The following is a 26,975-nucleotide window of genomic DNA, read 5'->3' as shown; positions in this document are numbered from 1 at the left end:
CCTATAAAAACTACCCTTAACATGAATTTCTCTTTTGGAGTCCAGACTCCTATATCCAACTGCCTCCTTGGTAACTATTCCATGTTTAATTGGCCTATCAAATTTAACATCCCCCAAACAGAATTCATGACTACCCTCCACCCTATGTGAATAAACACAGGAGAATTACATCATCATCTATGGACAGGGAACAATACCCATATTCTAGGCTGGGCTTCCCAGTAATGTTTTATAGATATATAAACATAAATACAAATATATACTTTTTTGCCTTGAGGGGAATTTGTGATAGTGAAATCTATATAAAAATCAACTAAGAAATAATAGTATTTTACTTTAATTTCTATTCCCAAGACTGGAATTGCCATAGTTAGGTGTTTATTTATTTCCCCTTCTTTCCTTCTTTTTGAAAAAAAAACACTGGGCATTTTGATTTCAGATTTTTCAATTAAAGAAAAAGCCCAGCTGTATTTATATAAATGTATAAAATTCTAGCTACAAAGTGAATCAAAATCTTCCACAAACTAACAATTTGTTAAATACAGTACGTACCCCACTCACCCCCCCTTTTTTTTTTTGCAGAGATTACAGAACTAAATAGGGAAGCAAACAAGATTAGGGTAGTTGAACAGCCAGAGATAAAGCTTTCCGTGCCTGGCAGTAAGGAGTGAGGGACATGTCATTTTGAATTGTACTCAGAAACTGAAATATTTTTCTCTAAACCTTGACTATTACCTTAACATTTTCTTTCCTCTTCCCCAGCAAAAATATGGTTAACTTTAGCTATTTAAAGCACAAAATTTTCCAGTAAATTACTCTCAATAGATTTATCACTGAGGCCTTTGACATGAGGGTAAAATGTATATAGAGGATTACAAATGTAAATGCCTTCAGGGAAACCAGCTGCTCTGCCTTCACTCAACTCGGGTGTTTCATGCATCTGTTTTGCTGCAAAACAAATTCGTTTCATTCACACTCAGTGTCCTACCTCCCATTGGCACTACAGAAATCAACAGTAAATGTACTTCTACGCAAATGGGTCTTTCCTTATGGTGACAATACAAAAAATGGATGCAGTCAAATCCTAGGCTATTGCTAATTTGAAAGAAAAGAAACAAATAGTCAATATTGTACTATTTCTTGCAACCTTTGTAAAGTAGGTTAAGGCTCTTGATAATTTCTTAGGTTATTTTTTCATTCCAGGACAAAAATTTTTTCAAGACTAATGCCTTTTAAGAGAAAGATCAAAAGATGTACATGCAGAATTTTTGAGGAATTTGTGTTATTTTTAGAAACACATGTTGTATTTTGCTCTGTATAAAGTAAGTATACTGTTGGGTAAATAGCATTTTAGCCACTGAAATCAAATGTGGTAATTTTCAGTTTTAAACAAGGAGTTCAGTCGGTTTAATATAGTCAAAAATAGGTAAATGCCATCATTAAAATAATGATTTCCAGAACATCACTAGAAACACTAACATTACAGGAATTTTGGAATCTGATATAAACTTTCAGAATTTGTAAAGTGGTCCTAATATCTGATAAAATTTAAATTTCCCTGTGAGTAATTAGCATGTTTTAATACTAAATGCTAATGAAAAACATCTTCCTTTGAATGATGCTGAAGATACCAAGAAAATTACATAAATTGGTCACATGAACTTCAGCGAAATGTCTTGAGATTTCATTCTTGTATAGATTTGCCGAAATCATTTTTATGGGAAAGTACTAAGGATAACGTTTTTCAGGCTAAATTAGGACCCAGATCATAAACAACGAGCCAGGGACAGCTTTTTACTGTACCCAATTCTCTACTTGTACATAGCTAACTTCACAGATGGTAATCTATTCTGGGTTGTTAAATAAATGTATTCAGATTTTTCCCAGAGTCCTGATCCACAGCCCACACTGCCCAGCTCCAGGAGCACCACTAATGTGGGGTCTCTGCTCCAGGGTGAAAGTACTCATGTGGAATGTGAAATGAATGGTACTTCCTGGAGTCGTATAGCATGGACATCTCAGAACACTTCTGGGCACCAGAAGGATCATTACACTAGCAAATTTTGCTGGCTCACTGCCATCACATGCTACTGTAGGACTCCAGTCACCAGTTTTGTGAGTATTAACTTTTACTACTAGTGGGGAACACAGATATTAGCAAAAGTGCTGGTTTGAAAATCATAGTATCTGATTTATGGCCCAGGGCTGGTCATTAGTTGGCTGTGGAATTGGCTGGATTGGATTTCTCTGGGCTTTAATATTCTGACCTCTAAAATAAGGAACCTTTCCACAAATAATAATCATCTATGATTATATGTTATTCTCTGGAGGAAAAAGAGAAGGCAGCATGAAATAGACAGGAATTGAACTAGGTGTTGAAGACAAGTAGTTTCTGGCCCCAGCTCTTCTGATAACATGACAGGACCCTGTTGAACAAGCCTTTTTTTTCTTTTTTTCTTTCTTGACCTCAGTTTCCTCTAGTGACATGAGTCAACAGAGGTAGAAGATTCTTATGAGTGTGATGGTTCTATACTCTGTTTTGTTTTGTTTTGTTTTGAAGCTTCAATGTAACTTACTCCTAGGAATTTTTTACAGCTTCTCAGTTCAGTTTAGCAACTCTCTTTCTATTTGAATTCCTTTATTTGTTTGCTGCATAGGAGCAGAGATATTCACAATGGTTTTCTGCAAGGAGTGCTTATTCAACCACCTATCCATACAAAATTCCTGTAAGAGACCATGTTTGGAAGCTATGTAGCTCCTCTCTGGGAGCTTTTCCAGAAGAGGAAGGAGTAAAGACAGGTGTAAGGGAACATCTCAGGGGGAAGGGTAAGTTATCATTTCTTTCCAGATTTCCTGGTCCTAGAGGGGCCCTTACCACAGTCTGAGTTCTCTGAGTTCTCTATCTTGGAAAGGCACTGCCATCAGCTTGTGCCTTGATGGGACCTTTTCTCCAGATTTCACATAGACAATTACTTTACCACCTTGTTTTGGCCAAGATTGGAATTTTCCAAAATGCAATTTACTTAGAATATAAGCATGCATGCACGCACACACACACACACGCACACACACACACACACACACACACAAATTATGACACTCCACCAAAACACAGAAATAACGTATCAATATAATATGTTGCATTATACGTTGTAATGAATATTGTAACCAGTGTTGCTCATGTGAAACTTTCATAAGATTGTATATCAATGATACCTTAATAAAACTTAAAAAAAATATATATCAATAGATTCCTCATCTTAAAATACCCAGATATCCAAACACTAGCCACTAACTGCCTTGAAAATCAAACATGACAGCAACCAACCAGCCCCGCCTCCCACCCCCACCTGCATCCCCTGCTTTTAAATTTAAGAAGAAATATTGGGAACAAACAAAATGCATACAGAATCACTGCTGTGGTCTGCCTCGGTACAGCCATGGTTCACCTTTAAGAGCCAATGAAAAGACAGCAGAGTGGGACAGAGGTAGCTTCAGGGTACCTCCTAGTGTAGGCTGTCAAGAACACAGTCAAACCACTGAGGCTGACTTTCAATGCTGTCTGTAGTCTGGTCTCTGCATTTCTCTCCAATCCTGTTTATGAGTTCTCTGCTGGATTAAATGCCTGCCTTTCTGTGGGTGTATCTCCTGACTTTCATGGTTTGGCTCCGGCTATTCTTTCCAGCAATTATATTCATCTGGTGGTAACTCTATCTTCACATGACAAAATCCTGTTTATCCCTTGCAGTGCTGATTCAAAGGCCATCTCCTGGATAAGCTCCCCTTCCCTGCTAGTGGAAATATGCTCTGCTTCTTCTGAACTCCCCCAGGATGTTATTTGTATTCCTTTTACGGGACTGGAACTTCCTACTTTGTGTAGTGACTATCTACACACTTGTCTTATTTCTTTTCTGAAAAGGAAGCCTCTGGTGTGCAGACTCTAGGGCTGCCATTCTACCAGACACTGTGTGAGGCCTGATTCAGAGCTTTACACAATGGCCTCAATAAATATTGAGACAACACTGGTGTGTTCTCAACTCATGATTCCTATGGTAGCAAGGATTACATCATAATTGATACTGGATTGGGTAGGGGACATATGACATTTAGTCTTGCTATGGTCTGGAAACAGAAAGTAGGAGAGAGGAACATGTCAAGATAACCCCAAGACTTCTGGATTAATTGTTGTGCATGAATAAGAAAGGAAACAAATAATTGATTTTGGTTCTGCCAGCTTAAGTTCAATTTCAGACATGTTGAGTTTGAAGTCTTTGAAACAGTCATATGGAAATGGGAATCAAAAGGATGGTTGTGTAAGAGCAGCCAGGACAGCATTTGAGAAGCTGCATATGTTAAGGGAAAGGAGTAATGTTCCGAAGAATAATTCTCACCATGACACAGTCACAGCCATTAGAGAAAAACTGCCTTGCCCGGAATAGAGAAAACAAATGAGTCACAAGTTGTATTGCACTGAAAGAACCCTATTATCACTGCCTATGATAAATGATTTCTCTGCTTTCTCCATTCACTTTTTTTTTTTTGGTAAAGTCAGAATCCCATTCAAGTAAATTTATATTATATAATATCCCACACCTAAATAAAGAATTGACAGCTTGAACTGAGCACTTTTAGCCCCTTATGGCTAGACAATATTTAGTTTGTCTTCCATTTGTTAATCGTTGGAGATGGTCTCAAAGTTGCCTCAGATCCTGGTCTGAAGACCATGTATGCTGAGACAACTGGAGTGATTACAACAGAACTACAGAAACAGCCAGTATTTTTGGCCTAAAAACTATGTCTGAATTACTAAATTCTTATAAATATTCCTTTTTGCTTCCATACAATTATTACATGTCAAAGTTAATCACCACTAGCATATCGAGGGTATCAAGTAAAATATTCAAGTGATTTCTCTTTCTATATAAAACAAATTTTAAATGATAATGTGTTAATAATGTAACTACCACAAAAAGCTATTTTAACTTGGAGTTTATCACTCAGATTCTAGGCTAAGTTTTTCCATTATTACGAGGAGTGTAAGTCATAGCTGTGAAAATACTTTTAGGTAAATGTTCAAGATATATGAAAGAAAGAATTTTAGGAACCAGTTTACATATTTTACCGAACAGGTATTCACTGCTTCAGCAGCTCAAAATGCCCTTCCTCTGTGGCAAGAAATTCCCAGATGCTTGTAAGGACTCTGCCTCACACAGGAACTGGAAGTGAGGGAAAACCAGTATTTCTCACTGCATTTTTTTCACCTGCACCATGGGCCTGTCATCTAAGTTTGGGGATTACATGGTCTTGTATGGAACCTAGAATCTCGAGGGAGGGACCCAAAGCTCAAGGTCAGTTTACAAATATTTGGTAGTGGCTGTGCATTCAAGAAACCAGTGCTGCTGTAGCAAGTGCAGGGAGGGTGGGCACCAAGGCAACCTCTTACCAGGCCGGTGCTCAGGAAGCATATCTAAGGCACCCTGCTTCCTCTGCTTCATGCCCAAGCCTGGCTCTATGCCTTCCTCTTGGTTCTCTGAGCCACCCAGTAATTTTCACTAAGTTGGTTTTCTTCTGAAGTTGGCTTGTATCTTTTTAGTTAAGAATGCTGAATACTACATTTCAATCACAAATGACTCTTATGTATTCCCATTAAATCAGATAACTGAAAACTGTAAGAGTGGATTCAGGAGTAAAACTTTAAAAAAATTTATAATTCAAATTTCTCACTGATTCAGTTTTACATTCTAACATTGTCAATTTCAACTCCTGGGGGGAAAAACATGTTCCCATGGTTTGAATATATTCTAGAAGCAACTGCAGCATGCATATGCATCTTGACTTTTCCAAACAGTTGGGTAAGTTATGAGCGACTTGTTCTATTCAGGCCTTGTCTTAAAATAGGAAGTTCTTGTATCCATTCCTTAAATTAGTAAGTTCTTGTTCTTCCAATGCCTACCCTCCCCATTACAGTTCCCTGGTATAGTTGACCCTTGCACAATGCAAGGGTTAGCAGGCCAACTTCCAATGCAGCCACAAATCCCTTTTACAACTGACTCCCCCAAAACGTAAGTACCAATAGGTTACTTTTGACTGGAAGCCTTACTGATAACATAACGAATCAATTCACACACATTTTGTATGTTATATGGATTATATACTGTATTCTCACAATAAAGTCAGCTAGAGAAAAGACATGTTTTTCAAATTGTCACAAATCTTCAAAATACTTTCCATTATATTTATTGAAAACAACACAACTATGAGTGGACCTGTGCAACTCACAACTGTGCTGTTCCAGAGTCAGCTACAAGAAGGCAACAGATTAAAATGTTATGCATGATTGAGTTTGTTATACACTTCTCTATATCCTATATCTTCTAAATTTCTTAAAAATAAACATATATAGGAGCCAAAATTAAACAATTTGGAAGAATGGAACAGTAATGTGTTGAATTCAGAAATGAGACAAAATTAGAAACATGAATAAACAAGAAAAACATAGGAGAGGATGTGGAAATAACTATAAAATGGCCTAATGCAATCAGGTGACCATAATAAAAGTCATTTCCTAATAGTACCTTAGCCATTGAAAATTATTTCTTAGTTTACATTAGAGTGTGCCCAGTGGTGATTGTAATTCACACATTCAACATGAGTATTAATTTAAAACTATGCAAACTACCAAAGGCATTCTTTATCAGCAGGGATAGCAAATCATCAATGAAATTATACACATTTGTCCCAAAAGAGATTGTGAATTAGACAATATAAAATATCAAGAATGGAGCCTAACTTAAAAGTTTTTAAATAAAAAAGAGAGAGAGTTGAGCCCTGCTGAAGGAGGAGTCAAGATGGCGGCGTGAGTAGGGCGTTATGTTATCAGCGGAAATCTCCTCCCAAAACCACATATATTTTTGAAAATATAACAAATACAACTAATCCTAAGAGAGAGATCAGAAGATACAGTACACAGCGAGGCTACATCTACATCTGCGAGAACTCAGCACCTCACAAAGGGGGTAAGATATAAGCCACAGCCCGGCAGGATTCAAGCGCTCCCCCCACCCCAGCTCCCCAGCGGGAGGAAAGGAGTTGGAGCAGGGAGGGAGTGGGAGCCCAGGACTGTTGAACACCCAGCCCTACCCATCCGCATGGGAAGTGCAGACACACACTGCATGGTGTGCTGGATATTGGGGAAATGGAACAGAAAAATCTGTGAGCAGATCCCCACAGCCAACAACCCCTGGGACAAAAGAAAAGCAAGTGCTTTTTGGAGTCTTAAAGGGACAGGGGCCTCACAGGTGGATGGCAGCGTCCCAGCACACTCAGCTAAGCAGCTGGGAATCCTGGGGAATTCCAGGTGGCCTAACCGCCTGGGCAACAGCACAGCTCTGAAGCCCCTCATAGCGATAAACAGCCTCCCATACATTCTCCCTCTGGTGCGGACCCACCATAGGAGGGGAGCGGCCACGGGAGACACCGTGCCCACAGCAACCGCACAGAGCCTCCTCCACAGTTGCCCGGGCCAGACCAAGAGGTTCCGGTGGCGCACAGCAGCCCAGCACAGACACAGGAAGCTGGGACAGGGAACGAAAGGTCACCGTTCTCGCAAGAGAGCACACCCAGCATGCCTGCCCCTCCCCGCGGGACGCTGGGCTGCCCAGATGGCTATTCCACCTGCAGCAGCTCAGGAAATAAAACCAGAAGCTGCTCACCATGTGTGGGATGTTTTTCTCCCAGCTGACACACATCCCAACTGCCTACAACTACCTCTATTGCCATGAAAAGGCAGAAGAATTGGATCCAGTCCAGGATTACCCAGACAACCCCTGAGAAGGAGCCTGGAGAGATAGATTTAACCAATCGTCCTGAAAAAGAATTCAAAATAAAGGTCATAACCATGCTGATGGACCTGCAGAGAAATACGCAAGAGCTAAAAGATAAAGTTAGGAGGGAGAATATAGAAATAAAACAATCTCTAGAAAGACTTAAGACCAGACAGGATGAGGTGCAGGACACCATTAATGGAATAGAAATCAGAGAATAGGAGCACAGAGAAGCTGAGGCAGAGAGAGATAAAAGGATTTCCAGGAATGAAAGAATATTAAGAGAACTGTGTGACCAATCCAAATGGAACCATATTCGCATTATAGGGGTACCAGAAGAAGAAGAGAGACAGAAAGGGATAGAAAGTGTATTTGAAGAAATAATTGCTGAAAACTTCCACAAACTGGGGGAGGAAGTAGTCTCTCAGACCATGGAGGCCCATAGAACAACCTACACAAGGGACCCAAGGAAGACAACATCAAGACACATAATATTAAAATAGCAATGATCAAGGACAAGGACAGAGTATTAAAGGGAACCAGAGAGACAAAAAAGATCACCTACAAAGGAAAACCCATCAGGGTATCATCAGACTTACAGGCCAGAAGAGAATGGCATGATATATTTAATGCAATGAAACAGAAGGGCCTTGAACCAAGAATACTTTCTCCAGCACGATTATCATTTAAATATGAAGGACGGATTCAACAATTCCCAGACAAGGAAAAGTTGAGGGAATTTGCCTACCACAAACCACCTCCACAGGATATTTTAAAGGGACTGCTCTAGATGGAAGCACTCCTAAGGCTAAAGATGTCACCAGAGAAAATAAAATCACAGCAAAGAAAGCAGACCAAACAAATACTAAATAAAGGCAAAAAATAAAATCAACTACTCACAAAAGCAGTCAAAGGAAACACAAAAGAGTGCAGAATAAAACACCTAACATATAAAGAATGGAGGACAAGGAATAAGAAGGGAGAGAAATAAAGAATCATCAGACTGTGTTTATAATAGCTCAATAAGTGAGTTAAGTTAGACAGTTAGATAGTAAAGAAGCTACCTTTGAACCTTTGGTAACCATGAATCTAAAGCCTGAAATGGCAATAAGTACATAACTTTAAATAATCACCCTAAATGTAAATGGACTGAATGCACCAATCAAAAGACACAGAGTAATAGAATGGATAAAAAAGCAAGACCCATCTATATGCTGCTTACAAGAGACTCACCTCAAACCCAAAGACAGACACGGACTAAAAGTCAAGGGGTAGAAAAAGATATCTCATGCAAACAATAGGGAGAAAAAAGCAGGTGTTGTAGTAATAGTATCAGACAAAATAGACTTCAAAACAAACAAAGTAACAAGAGATAAAGAAGGACATTACATAATGATAAAGGGCTCAGTCCAACAAGACGATATAACCATTATAAATATATATGCACCAAATACAGGAGCACCAATATATGTGAAACAAATACTAACAGAATTAAAGGAGGAAACAGAATGCAATGCATTCATTTTAGGAGACTTCAACATACCAGTGAGTCCAAAGGACAGATCCACCAGACAGAAAATAAGTAAAGACAGAGAGGCACTGAATAACACACTAGAACAGATGGACCTAATAAGACATCTACACAACTCTACACCCAAAAGCAGCAGGATACACATACTTCTCAAGTGCACATGGAGCATTTTCCAGAATAGACCACATACTAGGCCACAAAAAGAGCCTCAGTATATTCAAAATGACTGAAATTCTACCAAACAACTTCTCAGACCACAAAGGTATAAAACTAGAAATAAATTGTACAAGGAAAACAAAAAGGCTCACAAACACATGGAGGCTTAACAACATGCTCCTAAATAATCAATGGATCAATGACCAAATTAAAATAAAGATCAAGCAATATATGGAAACAAATGACAACAACAGCACAAAGCCCCAACTTCTGTGGGATGCAGTGAAAGCAGTTCTAAGAGGCAAGTATATAGCAATCCAGGCATATTTAAAGAAGGAAGAACAATCCCAAATGAATAGTCTAATGTCACAATAATCGAAATTGGAAAAAGAAGAACAAATGAGGCCCAAAGTCAGCAGAAGGAGGGACATAATAAAGATCAGAGAAGAAATAAATAAAATTGAGAAGAATAAAACAATAGAAAAACATCAATGAGACCAACAGCTGGTTCTTTGAGAAACTAAACAAGATAGATAAGCCCCTAGCCAGACTTATTAAGAGAAAAAGAGAATCCACACACATCAACAGAATCAGAAATGAGAAAGGAAAAATCACAACGGACCCCACAGAAATACAAAGAATTATTAGAGAATACTATGAGAATCTATATGCTAAGACGCTGGAAAATCTAGAAGAAATGGACAACTTCATAGGAAATTACAACCTTCCAAGATGGACCAAGGAAGAAACAGAAAATCTAAAAAGACCAATCACCAGCAATGAAATTGAATCAGTAATAAAAAAACTACCCAAGAGCAAAACCCCCAGGCCAGATGGACTTACCATGGAATTTTATCAGACATACAGAGAAGACATAATAAGCATTCTCCTTAAAGGTTTCCAAAAAAATAGAAGAGGAGGGAATACTTCCAAATGCATTCTATGAAGACAGCATCACTCTAATACCAAAAACCAGGCAAAGACCCCATCAAAAAAGAAAACTACAGACCAATATCCCTGATGAACATAGATGCAAAAATACTCAACAAAATATTAGCAAACCGAATTCAAAAATACATCAAGAGGATCATACACCATGACCAAGTGGGATTCATCTCAGGGAAGCAAGGATGGTACAACATTCAAAAACCTATCAACATCATCCACCACATCAACAAAAAGGACAAAAACAACATGATCATCTCCATAGATGCTGAAAAAGCATTCGACAAAATTCAACATTCATTCATGATAAAAACTCTCAACAAAATGGGTATAGAGGGCAAGTACCTCAATATAATAAAGGCCATATATGACAAACCCACAGCCAACATCATACGGAACAGCAAGAAGCTGAACGTTTTTCCTCTAGGTTTGGGAAGAAGACAGGGATGCCCCCTCTCCCCACTGTTATTCAACATGTTACTGGAGGTCCTAGCCATGGCAATAAGACAAAACAAAGAAATATGAGGAATCCAGATTGGTAAAGAAGAAGTCAAACTGTCACTATTTGCAGATGACATGATACTGTACATAAAAAACCCTAAAGACTCCACTGCAAAACTACTAGAACTAATATCTGAATTCAGCAAAGTTGCAGGATACAAAATTAATACACAGAAATCTGTGGCTTTCCTATACACTAACAATGAACTAGCAGAAAGAGAAATCAGGAAAACAATTCCATTCACAATTGCATCAAAAATAATAAAATACCTAGGAATAAACCTAACCAAGGAAGTGAAAGACCTATACCATGAAAACTACAAGACACTCTTAAGAGAAATTAAAGAGGACACTAACAAATGGAAACTCATCCCATGCTCTTGGCTAGGAAGAATTAATATCGTCAAAATGGCCATCTTGCCTAAAGCAATCTACAGATTCAATGCAATCCCTATCAAAATACAACAGCATTCTCCAACGAACTGGAACAAATAGTTCAAAAATTCATATGGGACCACAAAAGTTGCTGAATAGCCAAAGCAATCCTGCAAAGGAAAAATAAAATGGGGGTGATCTCGCTTCCCAACTTCAAGCTCTAGTACAAAGCCACTGTAATCAAGACAATTTGGTACTGGCACAAGAAGAGAGCCACAGACCAGTGGAACAGAATAGAGACTCCAGATATTAACCCAAACATATATGGTCAATTAATACACAATAAAGGAGCCATGGACATACAGTGGGGAAATGACAGTCTCTTCAACAACTGGTGTTGGTAAAACTGGACAGCTACATGTAAGAGAGTGAAACTGGATCATTGCCTAACACCATACACAAAAGTAAATTTGAAATGGATCAAAGACCTAAATATAAGTCATGAAACTATAAAACTCTTAGAAAAAAACATAGGCAAAAATCTCTTGGACATAAACATGAGTGACTTCTTCATGAACATATCTCCCCGTGCAAGGGAAACAAAAGCAAAAATGAACAAGTGGGACTATATCAAGCTGAAATCTTCTGTACAGCAAAGGACACCATCAATAGAACAAAAAGGCATCGTAGATTATGGGAGAATATATTCATAAATAACATATACAATAAAGGGTTGACATCCAAAAATATAAAGAGCTCAAGCACCTCAACAAACAAAAAGCAAATAATCCAATTAAAAAATGGGCAGAGGAGCTGAATAGTTCTCCCAAGAGGAAATTAAGATGGCCAACAGACACATGAAAAGATGCTCCACATTGCTAGTCATCAGAGAAATGCAAATTAAAACCACAATGAGATATCACCTCACACCAGTAAGGATCACCACCACCCAAAAGACAAACAACAAATGTTGGCAACGTTGTGGAGAAAGGGGAACCCTCCTACACTGCTGGTGGGAATGTAAATTAGTTCAACCATTGTGGAAAGCAGTACGGAGGTTCCTCAAAAAGCTCAAAATAGAAATACCGTTTGACCCAGGAATTCCACTCCTAGGAATTTACCGTAAGAATGCAGCATCCCAGTTTGAAAAAGACACATATACCTCTATGTTTATTGCAGCACTATTTAAAATAGCCAAGAAATGGAAGCAACCTAAGTGTCCATCAGTAGATGAATGGATAAAGAAGATGTGGCACATATACACAGTGGAATACTATTTAGCCATAAGAAGAAAACAAATCCTACCATTTGCAACAATCTGGATGGAGCTAGAGGGTATTATGCTCAGTGAAATAAGCCAAGCGGAGAAAGACAAGTACCAAATGAGTTCATATGTGGAGTATAAGAACAAAGAAAAAAAACTGAAGGAACAAAATAGCAGCAGAATCACAGAACCCAAGAATCAACTAACAGTTACCAAGGGGAAAGGGACTGGGGAGGATGGGTGGGAAGGGAGGACTAAGGTGGGGGAAAAAATAAAGGGGGAATTATGATTAGCAGGTATAATGGGGGGCACAGAGAGGGCTGTGCAGCACAGGGAGGACAAGTAGTGATTCTACAGTATCTTACTTCGCTGATGAACAGTGACTGTAATGGTGTTTGTGGCGGGTACTTGGTGATGGGGAAAGTCTAGTAAACATAATGTTCCTCATGTAGTTGTAGATTAATGATACCAAAATAAAAAACAATAATAATAATAATAATAATAAACATATATATAAACTATAATAAGTAAAAAACATACTCCATATTATAAAAACTAAACATAGTAGTTTATTAAAAATCCAAACAGGAAGTATAAATAAAGATATTAAAAATGCTTTGAGGGTATAATTTAACTAGGGAAAAGAATACCAACATGTAATAGTACCAAAAAGTCTTTGAACTTTTGTGATCTTTTTAAAGTCTCAAATCTAAGTTACCTAACTTTACAGAAGAGCAGAAAATACAAGAAGACCGATACCAATACTAATCATCTACTGAAGTCTACATTCTTCGTTCTGATGAAATTGCTTCAAAAATGCTGTCAGTGATTTTTACTCCTACTGGGATACAACCCAACATATGACATTCACTTTTCATACGAGTACCCCATTTTCTCTAAACCCCAGAGTTCTTTTCTTACCTTAACAATTATTGCATTATAAAACTACTCAGAGTCTTTAGATGTTCTTTAGATTTTTGGAGTCAAGATATAATTTGATTACCTGGCTTTTTCTGTGCCTCCCACACATTGATGAACATCGATGAATTCCATGAGTTGTTTTTGCAGCACTACATCTTTGCCATCAATTTGAGTAATGAATTTATGCTGTAAAAGATCTGACACTGTTGGGCGCTTTTCATCATCTTTAGTCAAGCACCTGCACTGGCAAAAAAAGTACATGCAATTATTTGATAAGTTAGAGTCTGAAATTGTTTTTCATATTCCTAAAAACTGCTCTAACACAAAAGAGCAGTGCTCCTCACAAAGCTCAACCCGAGGAGCATATCTCAAAAGATGTTAAACTGAAATACAATAAAAGGAATATTCGTGAAAGCACACACATCTGTGGGTGTGATTAGGCTGTAGTAACACCAACTTCCAACTGAACGCTCCGTCCCCAGTCTCCCAGCAAGCATTCTTGCAGAGTGATAATTAAACTTGGTCTCTACCAGGGTCTCCTTCACAAGCCAGTAGCTAAATATTAGCAACAATCAAGTCATTACAGTTTTAATGCTTATCTAAAATTAAAACAAACTTTTCAGTTTCTCTTCCCAAATGCTTTTAAAGGCTTCTCAATTGATGTACTTTTCCTACATGATAAAACTGATAACACATTTGAGAAGACTGATGTGCTGTGGATGTTTAAATTCCATGTCAGTAGATGTTTTTGGAGGTCAGACAGTAGATGTTCTATAGCATATCACACTTCTTAATAGCTTCAACCAGAGCCATGGTCATGAGAAAAGATGGTGAGTGAGAGCATCTGAAACAGCATCACTGAACAATTTAAGGATGTTGAATTAGCTGTGACAGCTGTCTTCAAATATTTGGAAAAGGGTTTAGATTAGTTTTCAATGATCACAAGGGACAAAACCTAGGATCAGTTGGTGGAATTAAAAGAGAAACATTTCAGGTCAGCATATGGAAGAACTTTAAAACTGTGAGGCTTATCAAAGATAGAATGGGCTGCATTGGGAAGTGCAGTCATTTTTATTAGGGATGATTAGGCACTGACTGGACGGCCACTCAGTGCACATGTTCTAGAAGGATTTACACTGTGGATAGGACTTGGGCCCAAATATATTTCCAATGCCTTTTTAACCCCGAGATTCAGAGGATTATGAGAAAGCTGGTCAGCTAGGCTGCCATTTGGGGATATAGAAAAAGAAAAAAAGAGGAAGCTCATGCCTTGACTTGAGCAGTGACATTTCTTATCTGTTTTGTTACTCCTCGTAGGAGAACAATTTGGTGATTAATTTTTGGAGCTAAACAAAAATGATACTTCCCAGGGATGCTAAAATATGCCAAGGAATTGGATGATAATGTTTAAAGATAATAAGTACTCTTAGTTTTCATTCAGTTTAACAGAATGTGTCAGTTTCAGATATCTGTAGCACTTGTGTCAACGTATCAGCTGTCACATATTAAATCATTTTATTCAAGTAAAACTTTATCGAATGGCTGATGAGTATGGGCACTCTAGCACTGTAGTCACAGCAACAAGTAAGGCATGTTCAGGCCTCTGAGGTTGCTTATGGTCTATTTGGGGAGAAAGACACCTAAACAAGGAGTTAAGTAAAAGTGGCCATACTACCACTGGAAGAGAAACAAAATACAATGACAGCACACAGGACTGAAGACTGACTGCCTGGAGGAAATCAGGAACTGTTTCTCATAGGTGAAACTGTGAAACATGTCAAAGTCACCTCATGTCACCGAGGATCTGCATGGAAGGATCTGCAGACATGGCGCCTGATTGTGAATCATGGGGAGCCCTTCCATTACCAGTGATTCTCCCAAGGGATCTGTGAAATTCGACTGCAGTTTACTAAATATTCTGTATTGTGTGGTACATACAGTAGTTCCCCCTTATCTGAGCTTTCCACAGTTTCAGTTACCCATGTTAACCACAGTCCAGAAAGAGACCATCCTCTTTCTGACACATGTGGTCAGAAAGTCAACAGTAGCCTAAGGCTAGTCACAGTGCCATGTCATTCACCTCATTTCATCTCATCATGAAGGCATTTTATCACCTCACATCATCAAAAGAAGGGTGAGTATAATACAGTAAGATATTTTGAGGGAGAGACCACATTCATACTTCTTATTACAGTATATTGTTATAATAGTTCTATTTTATTGTTAGGTGTTGTTAATCTCTCACTGAAATTTCTATATTAAACTTTTTCACTGGTATGTATGTTTAGGAAAAAACAAGACTATAGAGGGTTTGGCACTCTCTGTAGTTTCAGGCTTCCACTAGGGGTCCTGGAACAGATCCCTGGCTGATAAGGGGGGTCTACTATACTCGGTAATATATAGGTAAGTGAAATCTGAAAAAAAATCCTAGCAGATTATCAACCTTCCTTGGGTTTGCACAACCCTAAATTTAAGCCTCTTGTCTTTATAGTAATACAAAGATATTCTTGGTAGAAAAAGCAATGATGACAGCATGGATGGGTATTGCCAGTACCTTTTATCTTTGCACTTTCTACAGTGTCTGAGTAGTGCTTGACACACTAAATCTTAATGTCTCCTCTCCCTCATTTACAGCCTGGGATAATCCCTTATCTTATTTTTTAAGGTGAAGACATAATAAAGATTATGAAAAAAAATTTGTGGGCAGATATTTAGAAATGGTTGTCTCATAGCTTCTAGCCAATTTTTTGTAAGCACTGCACTTGTGCTAAATATTTGTCATATTAAAATGTTCACTGAATCTCAAATGCACAAGCATCTTATCAATGTCATTATCTAATTCACTGATTGCAATGAAAATTCTCTGATTGTAATGAGAATTAGTAACAGATAAATGAGGGATTAAATCACTGAAAAAAATAGATGTAAGTGAGCAGGTGGGAGATGCTAAGGGCATAACTGCAAAAAGCAGGTGGACAGAAGATTGTGTTCATGGATGATGAAGCATCTGCAGAAGCATAGCCATCGTTAAGCGACTAAACATGACCCCAGGATCATTATTTGAGCAGCAATGAATTCACTGAACATTCAGAAGACTCTACAAATGCTTCTTTTGAAGAAAATAATGGAAAGCTCTGGGGCAATTTAAGAGGCAAGAAATAAGGAGGAGATTTAATAGACAAGAAATTTAGTAGATAAAAAATAAGGAAGAGATTCAGAAGCATGGAGGAATTGTATTTGGCACACTTCAAAGTTCCAATGGGACGGTATCTCTGATTTTTTAAAAAGACTTTGTTGTTACTCACTTGCTGATGAAGTCATTGAATTCTGCTGACCATATCTCAGGCTGCCTTAGTTTTGGGGGTGGATTCCTAGAACAGTAAGAATCAGAGTTGGATTGTGCACATTGGTCAGTCTGAAAAGTCAGAGGCAGAGGCAGCCAGGTGCTGCCAGGTGTAATCAAGCAGCACCATCATTTCCCAGTTCAGACAGATAATTCATTATTAATCATTCTTTATATAAAATGACAGATTCCTTGTTTCTCCAAAAGCATTTAATGTATGACCCAATTGAGAACAGTGTAGCACAGAGAAGGCACATGGTGGATCTGTGGCAGTGGCATCTTACTACACTGATGGACAGTGACTACATTGGTATGGGTGGAGACTTGATAATATGGGTAAATGTAGTAACCACGTAACCACATTGTTTTTTCATGTGAAACCTTCATAAGAGTGTATATCAATCATAAAAAAAATGTATGACCCAATTTTTCTAACTGATAATTTTTTTTCTTTTTTTTTTGTAAAGGTAATCCTTTTTTTCACTTGTTTCTCAGACATTAGCGAAGTTCCTACTAGCTGCCAGGCATTTTACTGGGTTCTGAGGTCACAACAAAGAATGAGACAAACTTTTCTCTTAAGAAAGGTACAGGTTTCGTAGGGCAGAAGACCTAATTATAACTGGATGTTATAAAATATCAAGCAGATGCTGTGAGGAGTACATAACAGGCATTGTGGGAGCACTCAGAAGGGGCACCTAACTCTGTAGTGGAGGAGAGGCAGTCAGGGTCTGGGGTGGGGGCTGGAGAGGCGATGCAGGCAGGAAAAAGGGAAGAGCCTTCCAGGCAGAAGCGATGGTGTGAACACAGGCGGAAAAGCACGGTCAGCATGGAGCTGCAAGCAGCTAATGAACTATTGGCGCTGCTGAAGCCTAAGCTGGAGAGAAGGTGAGGCGTGAGGCTGGAGAGGGAGGTAGGGATCTGCCTTGCAGAGAGATGATGGGTTTTGAGATGTAATAATATAGTTGGTTTAAAATTGTTAATATATCTCTTTTTTGGATTTGGAGAGGATAAAATGGGAAGAAAGGACACCAGTTAGGAGACTAGATCAGTTAGAAGTTCAGAAAGATGATGAGACCCTGGACCAAGACAGCAAAGCTAGAAGGGCTGTGATGAATTTGAGAAATATTCAGGCATTAGAATTGACATGGCCTGATGAAAATTGACATAGGATGAGAGATAATAAAGAAAAAAGAAATGCTGAGAACTTTAGGGACGGGTTGATATAACAAACTAAGAGAGACTAGACTAAAGGAGGAAAGATTAATTCTGTTTGTGCTATGCTGAGTTGACATCCAGGTGTGATGTTCAAGTGGGCATGTCAATCAGAAATTTTATTGTGCAAGCGCAAATTTGAAGGAAGAGGTCTGGATTAGGGGCACAGATTTGGGAGGTGTCTACATACCTGTGGGTGCAAAAAATGCAAGTAGACAGTCACCAGAGTCCATTAGAGTCGTAAGACACAGCGGAGTGATGGGCTTAGGAACCCCAGGAAGTGGGACAGAAGTGGATGATGATGGGCCCCTGAAGAAGCATAAAGGACTGCTTAGAGAGGTGAGGAAGACCAGGAGAGCAGGCAGTCATGGAAGCAGAAGACTCTATCGGCTGTATGACAGGAGCAGAGAAGGCATAACAAGTATCCACAGCAGGTTCTTGTGCAAAATATGGTCACTGTGAGCCTGCCACGGAAGCAGAAGACTCTGTCAGCTATATAATGGTGTAGACAAGGCAACACAAGTATCCACAGCAGGTTCTCATGGAAATACAGTAATTGCGAGGTTCTTGTACAAAATACAGTCACCGCAAGGTTCTTGGGCAAAATATAGTCACCGTAATGCTGTCACGGAAGCAGAAGACTATTTCACCTATAATAGTAGTAGACAAGGCAAAACAAGTATCCATAGCAGTTTCTTGTATAAAATATGGTCACCGCGAGCCGGCCATGGTAGCAGAAGACTCTTCATCTATATAACGGTAGTAGACAAGGCAACGCAAGTATCCACAGCAGGTTCTCGTGCAAAATATAGTCACTGCGAGGTTCTCGTGTCAAGTATAGTCACTGCGAGGTTCTTGTGCAAAATGTAGTCACTGCAAGCCTGCCAAGGAAACAGAAGTCTATGTCAGTTATATAATGGTATTAGACAAGGCGACACAAGTATCCACCACAGGTTCTCATGCAAAATATAGTCACTGCGAGGTTTGGATTCCCCTGGTATCACTCTCAGGGATAAGTCAAGTCACACATCTGGGGATTTGAAAACTGAGGGTTGTTGATTTTCAACAAAACTGGAAGTTTCATCTTTAGAATGTCAACTAGTTGAAAGAAATCAAGTTCTTCGATAACAGCTGTTATTTGGGTGGGCATGTGAATCCGCAGTGAAGCTGAAGTGCAGCCATCGAAGGGCTCATCTGCAGCTGGCGGATCCACTTTCAAGCTTCTCCTGTGGCAGGTGGCAGGTGGCAGGTGACAGGAGTCCTGAGTTACACTCCACATGGGCCTTTCCACAGGATTGCTCACGACATGGCAGCTGGCTTCCCTCAGAGTGAATGATCCCAGACGGGGAGACACCCACACACCCAAACTGTAAGGTCTTCTAGAACCTGATCTCAGAATTGACATACCAGAAGGAGCGGGGAACATGAGGAGGAGTCTAGATATCACAGTAGGCAAAATCCATAGCCTAGGTGTGAAGTGGTAACTTGAAAATTATAGTAGGTGATGTGAAATGATATGAGCTAACGTTTGAACACCTACTATGCCCAGGAACTGTTCTAAGCACTTGACTTGTATTATCTCATTCAACCCTCACAACAGAATGAGGCAGATGCTGCTGTTATCCAGAGAGGGAAACTGGAGTGCAGAGAGCTTAAGTGGACTCGTTGGGTGCGGAAAAAGATTACATGTAGGGGAAGACGACTGGCTGTGACCAGTGTCCTGTGGGATTTTTACTAGTGGATGAACCACCCCTTATGGTTCTTCAACTGTTCAGCCCATGCAGTCTGGGCTGGCCAGACCAGCTAACCAGGGGCAAGTGACGGTCCAGCCAAAAGCAATTCACAGGCCACTTCATAGGCAGTGGGAGCAAAACCAGACCAGAAATTCCCGGACAGGATCCCTAGAATGGTTCCTAAATAGCTAAGTCTGGAGGACTGATCTCGGCCCGAGGACTCTTTCTAACTTCGAGCATCTTTTGCAGTCCAAAGACACAAGGAAAGAGAGTTTCCTTTTTGAACAGAGTAGGTGAGGCTCCTGAATACATGAGGCTGGCTGTGGAGAGGACTCCTGGATGCCCTGTTTCAGGTGCCCCCAATACGTGCAATCTGGGCTACCCCAAAGCAGGCTGATTTCTCCACACATTCTGAGTGTTCCTCTAGGTTGGAAAATGCCCTCCAACGTTTCTACCTGCTTCTGCTGAACTTCCTCCAAGAATTCCAGCGGGCTCCTTCCTTCAACCTGTTCTTGCTGCAATTCACAAGATTCTTTGGCTTTCTTTCTTGTTCTCCAGATTTCTTTCATTTTCTCTCCCTGCTCGGTTGTTTTCAGTCTCCAGCTTTCCAGCCTTTCACCTCCTTGGTCCTGTCCTACAAAGCCACACCTGTTCTGACAAGGGGCTGAGAGTTTGATAAACTTACTTAATGTCAACAGAAGAGAGAAAGAAATAAAAGTAAGTTCAGAGTCGCAGGAGCAAAACCTGAGAGGTGAGCTGCCTGGGCCTGTGGGCCTGGTGTCACGGAGAAGGGCCTGGTGTCTCCGGGGTGAGAAAGGGCCGGGCGGCTGACATTAATAACGTCCGCAGGTCCCGGGATTGGGACACGCCACCACCGAGTGCAGGCGGCGCGGTGGGCGTGCAGCCCGCCGCCCGCAATGGCCTCCGGACGCCGCGCGGGGCGCGTCCAGGCGGCCGGGTGGGGCCCCGCGCCCCGTCAGTCACCCGGCATGTGCGCCGTGGGTGGGGCCGCTGTTGGCCGACGTCCCGGCCGGCCGGGTGTTCGTCCCGCCAGCCAGGGCCGCTCGCACCGCCTCTGCCTTCCGCTGCCCCCGACGGCTCCGGCGGCCCGGCTGGACGCGGCGGGCGCTCGGGCAGCTTGAGCAAGTGGGTGCCGGGGGGCGGGAGGCCGAAAGGCGCGGCGGCGGAGGCGCCCGGCGGTTGGTGGGGGCCCCGCGGGGCGGCATGCGCCCTCCCCGGCCCGGCGGCCCAGGTGCGGGCGCGGCGCGCGGCGGTGTCGGGTGTCGGGGCGGTCGGTGGGCGGGAAACTGCTGGGCTCGGGCACGAGGGCCTCCGCCGCCCCGCACGCTCCGCGCCCCCGCCCCGCGGCCCGCGCGCTCTGGGGTGGGGCCGGGCCCGCGCTCGGACCGGGAGGGCCCCGCGTCCGGCTGCACCCCGCCGCCGACCCCCGCCGCGGGGCCCCGGACGGCGCTGTGGGGCGCGGGGTCCGGGCCGCCGCGCTGCAGGTAGCCCCGGCTCGTGCCTCTGCCGCCCCCGCGGGACCTTCCGCGGCCCGGGCGCCCCCGCGCGCTCCCGCCCCCGGGGTGCTCGCCGAGCCGGCGCTGCTGGGCCCGGGGCCGCCCTCCCTCCCAGGGGCCGGGCGGGAAGTAGGCCTAATTTTTTTTCTTTTAAGGAACTTTCTTGCTTCCACTTGAGAGCCCTGGGAGAAAACATCAGTACTCAGCAAAACAGAAACAGTGAATATGAGGAATAATATTTTGTACTCTGAGTCCTGCAGAAGTCTCTGAGGGAATGTGTAAGACACACACACACATATACTGGGATGATTCCTATTTCACTCAAGGTCACAAATATTTTTTGAATAAATGAGTAGGAAAATAGAAAAATTAGCCATGGGAGACTCTGTTAAGAAGGCTGATGATAAAGACAAGTAAAAGAGAGAGCAATCTCGAAAGGCTTTTTTAGGCTAGTAGAAATCAGAGCAAGAGAAAGGACAATAGAAGAGGAGTAAGTGAAAATCATGTGCCAATCTAGCTTGGAAAAAAATACAGAATATATTAAACTCATACATCATGCCCTGCACAACCAGTTTTCCATAAATTTTCTCTCTCACAGTACCTTTAGAAAAGATATGACACCATTGCATTAGAATTTTTCTTTCTATGTCTCCTCAAAGGCAGAGACTATCATGTATTCATTTTGGTGTCATGGATGCCTTAGCACAGGGTAGGAGCTCTGTTTGGTGATTGAATGAATGAATGGTTGAAAAGACATGGAGAAGAGGAGGAAGCAATGGACAGAGTCTGAAGCGGGCAAACAGGACAGGCACCTGAACACAGAGGCACTGCTAGCCCTGGAAAGGTGATGTTCACCTTTGGGAATGTAAATCAAAGAAGACTTGGGAGTAAGGACATAGAAAGATTCAGAATTGGAGAGATGAATGTAAAGTGAAAGTGAGCCAGTGCTGTTAAGCGGAGCAGGACTACATCCTGAGAGTGTGTATGTGTGCAATTGGGGCCGAGCCGGATGTCCTGGTGGAGAGATGGAATTTGTATCACGAAGCTCCAGGGGAAGAGTAGTGGCATTGCTGGGTACCCATGAGGAAGTGTGGTGGGGAAATAGCTGAAATAAACTCAATCACTGGAGCAAAAATCTCTTCTCCTGCAATAGCTGGCAACTGAAAAAAGGGAACCGACAAGGTGAAAGGGGCAGATAGCTGCAGGAAGAAGCCACTGAGGGATGGTGACAGGCATACTGAGGACACCTGGCTGGGGAATCCAGTTTGGGGAGAGAAGGGAGGCAAGAAAATTAATGCAAGTGACCCCACCATTTCTGATTGGGTCATTTTTTCCCCTGCTAAGCCAAGGCTAGAAAAGATGGAGATTTGGGTGCTCAAGTTCATTGGAAATGCTCTCTGAATCAACACCTGTGAAGTAAATGAAGCAGGTTTCGGCCGTGGGAGGAGCTGGACTCAATGTGCTCAGTGTGGTTGTAGCAAAGGCCTCAGCTGGTCCCAGAGCTCGGGAGCTGGGGTGGCCCCTCTGGGGCATGCCCCTGTTAGACCAGAGGCTGGAGATCCCCCCACCGACACACACACATCCAGGACCAATTTTCAGAGGAGGACCATCCCTGGGATGAGGCACGACCTCAGACTAGGCAGTTCTCTTTCCCTGCACTCCCAGAGCTGGAGACGAGGGTCCAGGTGACACACCACAGCATCTACCCCTGTCGATTTTACATATATTGACAAAATTATTCAGTAACAGCCAGGGGCCCCTGAGATGATAAGCACCCAAACGACAAATACCCACCTGAAGAAGAAACTAGTTTTTGATCATCCTTGATCAAAAATGGGTGAATCCTATGAAACAGGTGGTTGTACTGTTGGTTTCAAACCAAAGTATCCTCTAACATTGAACAGATTTTTTAAATGGAACTGGCCCTGAAATTGTCAACTAAGTAACTTCAATGAGCAAAATGCCTGAATTTACATTTTCCTTTTCAACATGACCTCTTTCTGGATAATGGAATTCTTAAATAATCACTCTGTGTAGAGTGAGCTATTTTTAACCATTTCAGGATACATATAAACATATAAAAATGTATTATCTCACATTTTTTCATCTTTGACCTTGTAATGAAGAGTGAAAAGAAATTATTATACATCTAATGAATTTTAACTTTGGAAATGTACAAGATTGAATTATTCAATTCCCATGTTTTTCAACAAATATTTACTATTTAAATCTTTACATTACAAATATTTACATCTTCTCTATGCCCAGCACAATGCATAAACTAAGCATGAGGAGTGCTTCAAAGGAAAGATAAAATATGGCTCTAGACTTCAAGTTATCTACAGTCTTTGGGAGGCACAGAGAAAGTAAAAAGTAAAAAATGAAATAAAATAATTACAAATTGTCTTACATGGTGTTAAGAAGGTGGCATGACAATCTGGAAAATAAATGAGGTGAAGAAGTCAGCTGCTTTAGTTGGAATGCTGGAAAGGCCCCTCTGAGAAGGTTACCTTGAAACTCTGGTTAGATTAAAAGCTCTGGTTTGACGGTCAGGAAGGTACCAGACATCTGTGCAAAAAAGGAAGTGTCCCAAGGCAGAGTGAATGGCATGTGCAAAGGCTATGAAGTGGGAAGGTGCTTGGCTTGTCAAATGACTGACATATCCAGGGAAGGAATGAGTGATAGCAGGTGGCATTGGGGGATGTTCGGATGCAGATCATGCAAGGCCTCAGAGGTGTTAGATTTATTCCAAGTACAATGGGAGGTCATTGAAGGGTTTTCGGCTGGGAAGAGAACTATCTGATTTATATTTTAATAAGATGGTTCTAGGTTTGCATGGAGAATGGACTAGAGAATGGGCTTGGATCAAAAGCTAGGAGAAGAGTTAGGAAATTTACAAAAAACTAGGGAGGGTTGGTGGTGGGATTAGCGTAATTGGAATTGCCTAGTGGGTGAGTGGGGCCAGCCAGGAAGAGAAAGGGGCATGTTGAGAGTGGCTCAGAGATACTGACTTGAGCAGCTGGGTAGATGGTGACTCCATTTGCTGAGCTAGAAAGGACTATGAACAGAAAAAAGGAAAAATTGAGTGTTAAGAGTTGGGGAGTGAAGTGGAATTTATTTTCTACTTCTTCTTCCTCCTTCCTGTCACCTCCATCAGCATGCCTGCACATACCTTCACAGCATGTAGACATAAATTATACATAACACAACAAATGCATTAATAATATAAAAACAACAATGATGATAATAAATTTTATTGTGTTATCCATACAGACCAGGGATTGTCCTAGGTGCTGTATATATGTTATTTCATTAATTGTCACTATAATCCCAAAGGCTATCCCATTTATCATCATATGAAGAAACCAAAGTCTACAGTTTAAGTCACTTGCTCAAAGTAACATGATGTATCTATCTGGCATTGAACCCAAGAAGCTGGACTCCCCTGCTGACAGCTTTTCTACCTATTGAATTTAAGCCTTTTAAGATTTTTTTTTGACAGTTTTTATGACACATTCAAATAAACATTTCTGCAAAGAGACTTATTTCCTTCATATTGTCATATGGTGGTTTCATTTCATAGTTCTTCACCATCTGTCATATGATCAGTTTAGCATCAGTAGATCAAAGTCTGCAAATATTTTATATCAACAAACGCCTCCTAGTAAATTTCAAGTATGCTGAGACTGAACCTAGAATAGAGAGCAAGAATTGTCAAATCCACAACGTCCGTTGTTTATAAGGAGGATTTCTGCCCATAGTTTCTATTAATGTTAAAGGCAGTTAGGTGCATTAATTGTCTGAAGTCAACAGAGCCTTTTGCTTTGAGAATAAGAATGATTATGTATCTACCAGGAAACTTAATATTTGGATTTTGTGGATTATTGTTAACATCTATTGCCCCTTCTTTATTGCAGGCTAAGCCCTGCCATCCCCCTCTGGCCACCTGGATTGGGTGGGAAAGAGGGTCTCTTGTGGGCATGAATGCAAGTGGTGGTGGCCAGCTTCCAGGAGAGCTGCTCTGTGTACCTGGGGCCACCCAGGTTTCTCTGCACCAACAGAGCATGAGTCAGAGAGGGCTGTAACTAGGTGCCAGCCACAGTGGTGGTGGCATCACATACATTGTCTCTGAACTTCATACCCTATTAGAGGGGAAAACCAGGCCAACAGCCAGTCTGCCCTGGTGGCCCCCATCATTTTTTGGCACTCACCTTTAGGGCACTCAAGGATTAAAGCTGTATTTTAGCAAAGCCACAGAGGTCAGTTGCAGAATCACAACTGGGAGTTTCTTTTCTGGGCAAAATGATTGGTCTCCAGTGTTAAACTAATACTTTCTTTACCACCATGACCTCTGTAATACATCCAGATGTTTTTCACGTCCTCACAGACTTTCTTCTTTATCAACCACTTTTTCTTATACCTCCATATCACTTTATACTAATTACTGTTATACTTTCAATATTTATTATTAAAAAATGAATGGTCATTGTAGGAAATTGAGACAGTACGCCAAAATAAAAATAAAAATAAAAATGTCACCCACATTCACACTACCCAGATATAACCATGGTTGAAATATAATTCCTTCAGGTCATAAATTTATATGTGGAGTCAGACTAATTTGATATGTACTACTTTAATCTTATTTTAAAAGAATATAACACAGTGAGGATTTCCCTTGTTGTGTAGGTACATTTCCCATGGAGCCACTTGTTGAAATAAAAACAATAAAAAATGTTTATAGTGTTGTAGAATATAGCTACACCTAAGAATTCCTCCAAAATACATAAAGATGCATAATATTTAGATGTATCCAACTGGCAGAAAGCAAAAGATAATTTGGGAGAAATACACCTGCATTTTTGTTAATGTAGTTATTTTGAAATAATTTCAAACTTACAGAAATGTTTCAAGAATTTTTTTTATTCATTGACCATTTGAGATTAAGTGGCTTTCGTGATACCTCGTCACCTGTGAATTCTTTAGTGTGCACTGCCTGAAAGCACAAATATTGTGCTACATAATCACAATACTACCATCAATTCAGGAAATTAACATTGCTACATAACTACTTTCTAATCTTCAGGTCCCATTCCAGTTTCAACCACTGTCCCCTAATGTCCTTCCTTGAATGGATTAAATTCAGAATCACATTGCTTTTAGCTGCCACATCACTTTAATCTCCTGAAATGTAGGACAGTGACTCTGCATTTCCTTGGTTTTCACAACCTTGGTCTTTTTGAAGATTACAGGTCAATTGTTCTGTAGAATGGCCTGGCAAGTTTGATGTCCGCCCCGTGAGTATATTTGGGTTATGCAGTTTGTCAGGAATATCACAGAGGGGACGGTGTGTTCTAATTACATTCTATTTGTGCCATTACTGGTGATGTTCACCTTAAACACTCGATGAAGGTGGTGTCTGTCAGGACTCTTCCTCCTTTGTCATCAGCATTTTGAGAGAAAGGATTTTTCACTTCAAATTTTCAATTAATTCATTATTAATTAAAATAATTAATTAAATAATAAAATAATAAAATTAATTAATTAAAATAATTCATTATTAAATAAAATAATTATTATTTTAATTTCTATTATATTCAATGGAATGATCTGTTACTATCATTTATTTTGGTGCTCAGCTCACCCCAGATTTG

At 40.8% G+C, this 26,975-nt stretch overlaps 1 protein-coding gene across 1 annotated transcript in view; it reads right to left on the bottom strand.

The window, feature by feature from the left end:
• Nucleotides 1-21,871, bottom strand: part of LOC140847869 (uncharacterized) — a 28,427-nt gene extending 6,556 nt beyond the window's left edge. The window contains exons 1-3 of the mRNA XM_073229384.1: nucleotides 20,260-21,871; nucleotides 18,262-18,952; nucleotides 13,599-13,754 (exon numbers count right to left, since the gene is read on the bottom strand). Coding sequence (XP_073085485.1) covers nucleotides 20,585-21,517 — 933 coding nt within the window. The 5' untranslated portion in view covers nucleotides 21,518-21,871 and the 3' untranslated portion in view covers nucleotides 13,599-13,754; nucleotides 18,262-18,952; nucleotides 20,260-20,584. The remainder of the gene's footprint in view (nucleotides 1-13,598; nucleotides 13,755-18,261; nucleotides 18,953-20,259) is intronic.
• Nucleotides 21,872-26,975: the final 5,104 nt, after the last annotated feature.

Source organism: Manis javanica, chromosome 2 (assembly GCF_040802235.1).
Source record: "Manis javanica isolate MJ-LG chromosome 2, MJ_LKY, whole genome shotgun sequence".
Classification (NCBI taxonomy): Eukaryota; Metazoa; Chordata; class Mammalia; order Pholidota; family Manidae; genus Manis; species Manis javanica.
Note: the sequence above shows the minus strand (reverse complement) of the source record. Positions and strands in the feature narration are given on the sequence as shown.